General features: G+C 40.9%; 1 protein-coding gene across 1 annotated transcript in view; it reads left to right on the forward strand.

Moving 5' to 3' along the window:
• Positions 1-10,647, forward strand: part of NUP88 (nucleoporin 88kDa) — a 44,258-nt gene that overhangs the window by 19,000 nt on the left and 14,611 nt on the right. The window contains exons 4-7 of the mRNA XM_011994685.1: positions 871-957; positions 2,720-2,896; positions 6,350-6,536; positions 7,331-7,478. Coding sequence (XP_011850075.1) covers positions 871-957; positions 2,720-2,896; positions 6,350-6,536; positions 7,331-7,478 — 599 coding nt within the window. The remainder of the gene's footprint in view (positions 1-870; positions 958-2,719; positions 2,897-6,349; positions 6,537-7,330; positions 7,479-10,647) is intronic.

Below are 10,647 nucleotides of genomic sequence, written 5' to 3' on the forward strand. Positions count from 1 at the left end.
AATCAGTATCATACTTTACCTTGAGAAAATAGAGATGATATGATATTGGGTTTGTTTGTTTGGTTCTTTTTTTTTTTTAAATGGAGTCTCACTCTGTCACCCAAGATGGAGTGCAGTGGCATGATCTTGGCTCACTCCAGCCTCCAGCTCTCTGCAACCTCCACCTCCCAGATTCAAGCGATTCTCCTGTCTCAGCTTCCCGAGCAGCTGGAATTACAGGTGTGTGCCACCACACCCAAATATTTTTTGTATTTTTAGTAGAGACAGGGTTTCACCATGTTGGCCAGGCTGGTCACAAACTCCTGACCTCAAGTGATCCGCGCACCTCAGCCTCCCAAAGTGCTAGGATTATAGGTGTGAGCCACTGTGCCCGGCCGATGTTGGGTTTTTATAGAACAAACACATAAATAGATTTGCAGGCTAAATGTCACTCACTCTGTCAGCCAGTTGGCATATAAAGAATAAGATACGGTTCTTTCTCTGGTGGGATTTGGTGTCTAATAGGCAGAGATAGATGTGTGTAGTTGAAGGAAAACTGGCAAGCTTAGGGGCAATAGTGAGATGACTGGACAAGGCGAGTATAGCTAAGGGCTCAGGACGGAAGTGACAGAGGTGCAGTGGTATGGAATAGGCTGTTAAAGAATATTGGTAAGGATAGAGAACATTTCTTCAGGTCCCAGTGAAACCTCCCTCTTGTAGTTAAAGAATAAATGAAGTAGACTACTTTGCAACAGCAAGATTTTTGCAAAGAAATAGTTGTGATAAGTGGTGGGAAAATTCTCAAGAACTGACTAGATGGAGAGGAAAGTGCAGTTTTGGGAAAGGAAAAGAGAATTTTAAGTGCTGGTTTTCTTCTCTTTTGGTTGCTAGAATTTACTCGCTACGTGAGCCCCAGACACCCACTAAGGTGATTATACTTTCAGAAGCCGAAGAGGAAAGCCTAGTACTCAATAAAGGGTAAGTTTTTATTTGAGTCATAAAATGGTTTTTTAAATTAGCTTATTGGGATTAGAAATGCAGTTTTAACATATTGCAAGGTTTTGCAGAGGTGACTAGCATGCTTTTGGTAATGTGAGAAGTAAGTGTATTTTTAGTAGAAACAGGTTTTCATCGTGTTGGCCAGGCTGGTCTGGAACTCTTGGGCTCAAGTGATCCTGCTCGTCTCAGCCTCCCAAAGTGCTGGAATTACAGGCCTGAGCCACCATTCATTTCTTTATCACCTTTCTATGTGATAAAGAAACTAAGATAATATCTTGCATTGATGTTTGCTTTCTCAACTATATGAAATTGTGATTTCATTTTAACCATATTTGTTAACCTTGTATTGAACTAGAATCTTCCTGAATAACTACACTAAATTTTAAATGCAAAAACAGCATGGTTTTATGATTCGTCTTCTTGATATAATGTATATTTGCTGTAGAAAATTGAGAAAAATAGATCAAAGTATTAAGAAAAAATTGAAAATCTTTTGTAATCTCCTATAGCTATAGCCTGTTTCAATACAGCAGCCAAAGTTTAATCAGATCATTCTACTTTAATATACAGTTTAATCAGATCAGTTTAATCAGATCATTCTACTTCCCTGCTCTCCACACCCCATTGATTTCCCAGAATCTTTACCTATAAAGGTTCCACAGGTATGCCACCTGATTGCCTTTCCAGCTTCATTCCTCTCTCTGTGCCCTGGCTCTCAGCTCCAGGCACCTTGGCCTCCTTGCCATTCCACAGACGTTAAGCACTTCTACCTTAGATGTTTGCTCTCCACCTTGACTGCTCCTTCCCTAGTTAACCACAGACTTGCTTGCTTACTTCTTTCAGATCTTTGCTCATATGTCTTATCAGAGTCTTTCCCGTACCAACTAGTGTAAAGTACCACCTCCATCAGTACCCTCTTACCCTACTTGATTTTCATGATATTTTCTGAGTTTATGTTCCATCTTTCTTTTTGTGGTATGTCTCTCTCTAGAGGGCAGGGCATTTGTTTAATTCACTGACATATTCCCAGACCCTAGAAAAGACCTGGCACAGAGTAGGTGCTTTGAAATTACTTGTAGAACTTACGGATCCTGCTGCTCAGAGACAACTGTTGATGTTTTCATGTGTTTTCCTGTTTCCTTTTTGCATTTGTGTATATGTATATATTTTTGCTATTTGTATATCTGTGTATTTAAACTATTTAAGATGAGAGTAGAACCAAATAATTTTATGGCTAGCTTTTTTCACTTAATTTCATGAGATTTTTTTTTTTTCTTTTGAGATGGAGTCTCACTCTGTCACTCAGGCTGGAGTGCAATGGCATGATCTTGGCTCACTCCAACCTTTGCCTCCCAGGTTCAAGTGATTCTGCCTCGGCCTCCCAAGTAGCTGGGATTACAGGCGCCCGCCACCACGCCCAGCTAATATTTGTATTTTTAGTAGAGATGGGGTTTCACCATGTTGGCCAGGCTGGTCTCGAACTCCTGACCTCAGGTGACCCACCCGCCTCAGCCTCCCAAATTGCTGGGATTACAGGCATGAGCCACAGCACCCAGCTGAGAATGTTTAAATGTTAACCTTCTTCATAATCATTTTTTGTCTTTTTAATCCATTGCCTACAAATGCTGTATATACCTACCTCCTATTATTATTTTGTGTTTTTGTTTTGTTTTTTTTATTTTTTATTTTTATTTTTTGTTGTTTTTGTTTTTAACAAGTTGGTTTTTACATCTCTTTCCAGAAGGGCATATACTGCATCTCTAGGAGAGACAGCAGTGGCATTTGACTTTGGGCCATTGGCAGCAGTCCCAAAGACTCTATTTGGACAAAAAGGCAAAGACGAAGTAGTGGCATACCCACTGTACATCTTATATGAGAATGGAGAGACTTTCCTGACATACATCAGTCTGTTACACAGGTGAGTTGCGGCGGTCACCCACCTGAAATGAAAACTCAGCTTGGGCTCCAGTAGAGATTGTTGAGGCTGGACTCGGGAGCCATGTTTTTGAGTCTGTGGAAATGTTGCAGCCTTCCGATGCTTGGCTTGCATCTTTTTGAGAAAGGGTTAGTACAGATCATTTGGCCTCTCATTTCTTCATGTTATTTGGGTAAGTTCTATAGAATTCTTGGATAATCACTTATGATAGGCCTGGATTTGTGTTCACAAATTCTAGTTATCCGAACAAGTGCTTATGGTTTATCTTATATGAACAAGGCACCACGTAGACGTGGTAATCTGGTATTTATGTCCCAGTTGTGGGGAGAAAGATAGATACACATGAAAAAATACTATCTATACCACAGTATTGGTACACAGACAGTCAGAACCAGAGGAAGGAGAGGTCATTGTTACTGCGAGGTTGAGGAAATTTTTGTAGAGAAGGAGCGATGTCATGTGTGACTTAGAGGGTTCATTCAGGATTAAATGAAGTATCAAGGAAGGGTGAAAGCATTTCTGTCAAGGGCAGCATAAAGTAGAGTCTGAAAATAAGCAAGTGCAAGTGTCATTCAAGCTTCATTTATTAGACATTCTGGGCTACAGCTGAGGATTCATGTAGGGAGCATTAAGTGATAAAGCTAGAAATATCTGCCCTGAGAAAATTTGCTGGCATTAAAAATACCTCTTTAAAGAGTGAGTGTGGATTTTTTTTTTCTGTAGGAATAGGGTAGTAGGAAGCCAGTGATGGTTTCTGAGCAGAAGGACAAAACAATTGGTTAGGAAAGGGACTGGGACAGAGACTTTTAAAGAAGCTTTTGCAAAATTGAGCTTATAATTTATGAGAGTTTGAACTTGGGTGGTAGTAGAACAGAGAGAAAAATTAAACACAGTAGATAGCAACAAAGGAAGGATAAATAAGACTTAGTTACTGTTTGGATAAGGGAGTATGCCATGAACAGAAACAGGTCAGTAAAGGCAGCTAATTGGGGGAGAAGCTTTATTTTTAAGTAAATCAGTGTAAGATAGTATTGGACCAATAAAATGGAAATATTCCATGGACAGTTGGAAATACAGGATGATGAGAGACAAGAAGAATTAAAATAGAAGTATGAGAATCATCTGTCATGGTGAGAGAGTCTATACAGGATAAGAATTTGAGGGAAAACTGCAGAGGCATAAGGCTAAGGACTGAGCATTAGAGTTTATTTGCTTATAAATCGACTTAACATACTTATTCAGGGTCCACTGTGTGGCAGAAGATGGAAATACAAGGTTGAAGGCAACATTCCTACCATGTGGTTCCTTATCTATCAGAAGGGCATACAACTAAACCAGTAACTATAGTACAGTGTCATGTGCTCAGGGCATCACCGGGTTCTTCAGGAGTGTGATGGAGTAAATGAGTAGACCTGCTGATGTTGGAAGACTTTGAGGAAATGCTATGACAAAAGCTTGGACTTGAAGGATTCACTAGACAGTCGGAAGTGGGTACAGAAGAGAGAAGAAAGTATGCAAAACCATAAAGATAAGAAAGATGAAAGAGCTTGACAGGTTACAGAATGGTGAGGATTCACTATTGAGTGCATTCGCCTTGCAGAAATGTTCTCTGCCTTTCACACATGAGCTCAGGAGGATTTTGTGGTAACGTTAGTACCTTCCCTTACCCCTTCTCCTCTTACTGCTGAGCCCTCATTTGTCCAAACCATAATCTGCCTAGTAACCGTAGCCCAAAACCCAAAAGTTATCTTCATCCTTACATTTGATCAGTCCCAAATTTCTGTGGATTTTGTGATTAAAATTTTTTGGAAGTATACACCAAGCTTGTCCAACTCACGGACTGTGCACAACCCAGGACAGCCTTGAATGCAGCCCAACACTTCGTAAACTTTCTTAGAACATCATGAGATTTGTTTGCGATTTTCTTTTCTTTCTTTTTTTTTTTTTAAAAAAAAAGCTCATCACCTATTGTTAGTGTATTTTCTGTGTGGCCCAAAACAATTTCCAGTGTGACGCAGGGAAGCCAAAAGATTGGGTGCCCCTGGTTATACACCCTTCTCTCCATTCCGTTGTCCGTGCTTCAGAACTTCATCATCTGCCTAGGTTATTTTCTTAAATAGTTTCCCCAGATCCCATTTTGGACCCTTCCATGTCTTCCTCCCTAATACCAGATTGATTTGTAAAGTGAAGCTCCATTACTTGATTTAAACCTCTAGTGATATACTGTTACCCATTAGACTGAATAGTTTAACATGGCATCCAAGATGATGTACTTCATAAGCCAGTCCTGGATGTCTGTCTGGCTGTTTTGCCATTGCCTTAGACCTTGTACTTTGCCTCCTATCATACTAAATAAGTTTTCTTTTTCTTAGTTCCTTGTCTTTCATGCTTCCAGGACTTTGCATAAGCTGCTCAACAACCCCCTTCCCAGAAATCATTCTTTCTCTATTTTTCTTATTTGTTTTTGATAGCTTTCTTCATTATCTTTGTATCTTTTTGTTATTCCTTTGTACACCATAAATCCTTCTGTTCTTGCACTTATCACATGGTATACTAATTCTGGTTAAATGTCTGCCTCATCAACTAAACAGTCATTCACTGGGAGAATCATCTGGCACTCAATAATAAGTATTTGTCAAATCAGATTTAGTATAGGGATCCAAAGCCTTGAAGAGAAGCTACATTTCACAAGAAAGGATTTGGTAGTCTTGGAATATAGATGGTAGTTAAAACGAGGCATAGTTTAATAAGCTCTCATTTAAGTGTGTGTTTTGAAAAAAGTCAAAGCATACAACAGAATCCTGGAGAACACCAATATTTAAGAGAAAGAAATTAGAAAAGGACATTAGAAAATTGTCTTTAAAGAGGTAGGAAGAGAGAACTACAAGAAAGAATTGTTATAGCTGTTAAGGATATTGAGTAGCAGTAATTGTTAACCAGTGATAAATGCAGCAGAAGGTTAAGTGCCTTTTCGATTTAGCAAATCTTGCAGGTGACCTTTGTCACAGTGGCTTCAGTGGAGTGGTGAAAGCATAAACCATAGCAAATTTAGGGCAAGGGTTTCCAGCCTCTGTACTATTGACATTTTGGTCTGAATTATTGTTTTAGAGGTGCTGTGCTGTAGGGGAGTGTTTAGCAGCCTCTAGCCTCTAACCACTAGATGCCAATACCTCCCCGCACATTGTGACAACCAGTTGTGACAAGCCAAAATGTCTTCAGACATTGCCATTGTCCTCTAGGGCAAAATTGTCTCTGGTTGAGAAATACCAGAGCGGTAGAATCTGAGTGGGAAAGCGAGAAGGTGGAGTATTGGGAATATCCTATATTTATAATGAGGGTATGATAGCTGGAGGAAAACAAAGTCAAAGAATGGTTTTATGGGGTGAGCAAGCTTATTGTCAACATTTCCCAAATATGTTTTTACTCCTTCTTTAGCCCTGGAAATATTGGAAAGCTGTTGGGTCCGTTGCCCATGCATCCCGCGGCTGAAGATAACTATGGTTATGATGCTTGTGCTATCCTCTGCTTACCCTGTGTCCCCAACATCTTAGTGATCGCCACTGAATCAGGAATGCTGTATCACTGTGTCGTGCTAGAAGGGGAAGAAGAAGATGACCAAGCAGTAAGTGCAGGCTGCTGTGGGTGTTTGTATCTTCGATACCTGGCACACTTCCTGACCCAATATGAATGCTTAATATATGAGAAGGAATTTTAACTTATTTATGGAACTTCTGATATTTTGGAAATTAAACAGTTAAAAAAGTAGCTGAGGCACTCTTAGCAATCTAAGTGGAAAGAGGTTAGAAGGTTGCCCAACTTACTTGGTCCACCCGTCTGCGTGTTACTTTCTGATCTCTATATTGCAATCTTCAGGGACAGATACAAAGAGCCTTGGAATCACTGAAACGGCTTTTTTCACAAACATCTTCTTAAAGGAAGAGAGATGTTTTCTCTTCAGAATAACAGTGCAGTGCACTGTTAGGATAGAGGTGGAATTAAGAATTTGAAAGCGCTGTTTGACCCAGCTTCTTTTTTTTTTTTTTCTGAGGCGGAGTTTTGCTCTTGGTGCCCAGGCTGGAGTGCAGTGGCATGATCTCAGCTCACTGCCACCTCTGCTTCCCAGGTTCAAGCGATTCCCTTGCCTCAGCCTCCCGAGTAGCTGGGATTACAGGCACCCACCACCATGCCCGGCTAATTTTTATTTTTAGTAGAGACAGGGTTTCACTATGTTGGCCAGGCTGGTCTCGAACTCCTGACCTCAGATGATCCACCCACCCACCTTGGCCTCCCAAAGTGCTGGGATTACAGGCATTAACAATCGCACCTGGCCCTGACCCAGCTTTTTGCCTGTTTTTAATTGTGTACATTTTCAAATTAACATGCGAGATCAAAATTACAACACTTTTTTTTTTACAGTCAGAAAAGTCCTGGGATTCCAGGATTGACCTCATTCCTTCTCTGTATGTGTTTGAATGTGTTGAGTTGGAGCTTGCTTTGAAACTGGCATCTGGAGAGGATGACCCTTTTGATTCTGACTTTTCTTGTCCAATCAAACTTCATAGAGGTAAGCTCTTCAATAAATGTAGTGCTTTCTTCCCATGATTTTTATACTAAGACTATCATAGACTGTTCCTATGTCATGTGTTTGTTCTGTGGTTCCAGCCTTTAAAAAGTTGACTGGGTTTTTTTAGCCTTTTAGTCACTATAGTACACTTTTTGTCTAAGGCAGACTGAGCAAATTTCCAAGTTTTAAAATAGTGGTCTTTGGTCCAGATCACCCAGATTCCTAATAGTGAATTTTTCCTGGTCCTATCAAAAGTAGAACTACCATATTATTCAGTAGTTCCACTACTGGACATGTCAAAAGGGAAGGAAATAATAGGTTGAAGAGATACCTGCACTGCCATGCCCATTGCAGTGTTATTCACAATAGCTAAGATGTTGAATCAACCTGTGTCCATCAACAGACCAAATGGATTTTTTTTGTCGTTGTTGTTGTTGTTGTTGTTGTTGTTGTTGTTGAGACGGTGTCTGGCTCTATCAGCCAGGCTGGAGTTTAGTGGCGCAATCTCGACTCACTGCAACCTCCACCTCCCAGGTTCAAGCGATTATTTTGGCTCAGCCTCCCAAGTAGCTGGATTACCGGTATCCACCACCATGCCTGGCTAATTTTTGTATTTTTATTTTTATTTTATTTATTCATTTATTTTGAGACGGAGTCTCGCTCTGTTGCCCAGGCTGAAGTGCAATAGCGCGATCTCGGCTCACTGGAACCTCTGCCTCCTGGGTTCAAGCGATTCTTCTGCCTCAGCCTCCCTAGTAGCTGGGACTACAGGCGCGTGCCATCACGCCCTGCTAATTTTTGTATTTTTAGTGGAGACAGGGTCTCATCATATTGACCAGGCTGGTATCGAACTCCTGACCTCGTGATCCACCTGCCTCAGCCTCCCTAGTAGCTGGGACTACAGGCGCGTGCCATCACGCCCTGCTAATTTTTGTATTTTTAGTGGAGACAGGGTCTCATCATATTGACCAGGCTGGTATCGAACTCCTGACCTCGTGATCCACCCACCTCGACCTCCCAAAGTGCTGGGATTCCAGGCGTGAGCCACCGCGCCTGACAATTTTTGTATTTTTAGTAGAGGTGGGGTTTCACCATGTTGGCCAGGCTGGTCTCAAACTCCTGGCCTCAAGCAGTCCACCTGCCTCAGCCTTCCAAAAGTGCTGGGATAACAGATGTGAGCCACCACGCACCCGGCCCCAAATGGATTTTTAAAATGTGGTGTATATACACAGTGGAATACCATTTGGCTTTTGTGTGTGTGTGTCTGTGTGTGTGATAATGATCTCACTGTCACCTAGGCTGGAGTACAGTGGTGTGATCTTGGCTCACTGCAACCTTCACACCCCAGGCTCGAACAATCCTCCCACCTCAGCCTCTGGAGTAGCTGGGACTACACGCCTAATTTTTGTATTTTTGGTAGATATGGGATTTTGCCATCAAACTCCTGAGCTCAAGTGATCCTCCCACCTCAGCCTCTCAAAGTGCTGGTCCACAGGTGTGAACCACCATGCCTAGCCCTATTTGGCTTTAAAAAAGAATGAAATCGTGTCATTCACTGCAACATAGGAGGATTTCAATCTTGTAGCAATTTGACCTACTCTCCTTACAGTTCTTGTTAGCCAGTTTGCCTAGTTTTGGCCTCAACTCTATACTAAAGTATAGCCAAAATATTTAAGGGGGTAGAATTCCTTACATAACAAACCAGCAAAGAGCGTACATTGGGTTTGTCTAATTAAGGTATTTTGAGATTTCTATTGTCTAAGAATTTTATAGATGAGGAAACAGACCAAATGAAGTAAAGTGACAGAAACTAATTGGCTTCCTCATATAGATACATATATCTTTGGGAAATCTTAAGTGTAGATGTAGACATTTTGTTCTTGGGTTTTTGTTTTTGTTTGTTTGTTTGTTTGTTTGTTTTCGAGATGGAGTTTTGCTCCTGTTGCCTAAGCTGGAGTGCAATGGCACGATCTCGGCTCACTTCAACCTCTGCCCCCCAGGTTCAAGCGATTCTCCCGCCTCAGCCTCCCAAGTAGCTGGGATTACAGGAATGCGCCACCACGCCTGGCTAATTTTTGTATTTTTAGTATAGATGGGGTTTCACCATGGTGGTCAGGCTGGTCTCGAACTCCTTATCTGTCCACCTTGGCCTCCCGCGGTGCTGGGATTTTAGGCATAAGCCACCATGCCCAGCCTTTTCTTGGTTCTTCTAATGAGAGTAACATTTTCATATGTGAAACTAAGAAATTTTTGACTTGTTCATAATTGTGCTGAACAAGGCATATTATAATCACTGAGGCACACCAGATTTCTTAGTGACAAAGTGATGGTGTCTAACAGATTTCCTGTTAACTAAATGTTGGCTCTTTTTAGTAATCAATTTGTTTTACACCCCAGTATTAAGATTTTTCTGTTGATGTTAGCACTACAGGTTTTGAAAAGTCATTTTAACAATGTTAGATTTGATGAGATGATTTGAGCCTTAAGTCTTAAAATACGGGCAAATGAAAAGAAAATTTTCAATACTTTAATTATTCAAACAGATAGATGATTCCCATAGACGAAGGTTTTTTAAACTTTTTATAGCAGAGTGCTGTTTTCTAAGATGTTTTATGGAACCTCAATATATAAGACAGAAAAATAATGTATCAGCTTTAGAACATTAATATATGATAAAGTCACTAATCACAAAGTGAGACTGTTAAAGGAAAATTTAATCTAGGGGTTTTATGGGTTATTGTGCCATTTTATCAGCTTCAATATATACCTTATCTCTGTATTTTGTTTTTACTTTAATAACATTATTATTTTGTTTGTTTGTTTTTTGAGACGGAGTTTCACTCTTGTTGCCCAGGCTGCAGTGCAGTGGCGCAGTCTTAGCTCACCGCAACCTCCACCTCCCGGGTTTGAGCAATTCTCCTGCCTCAGCCTCCCGAGTAGCTGGGATTGCAGGTGTGAGCCACCACACCTGGCTAATTTTGTATTTTTAATAGAGACGGGGTTTCTCCATGTTGGTCAGGCTGGCCTTGAACTCCTGACCTTAGGCGTTCCGCCCACCTCAGCCTCCCAAAGGGCTGGGATTACAGGCGTGAGCCACCACACCCGGCCAGTAACATTATTAATATTAATAATAAAAATCTTGAGTTACAGAGATAAATATACATAATAA

This window comes from Mandrillus leucophaeus, unplaced genomic scaffold (genome assembly GCF_000951045.1).
Source record: "Mandrillus leucophaeus isolate KB7577 unplaced genomic scaffold, Mleu.le_1.0 Scaffold46, whole genome shotgun sequence".
Taxonomy (NCBI): Eukaryota; Metazoa; Chordata; class Mammalia; order Primates; family Cercopithecidae; genus Mandrillus; species Mandrillus leucophaeus.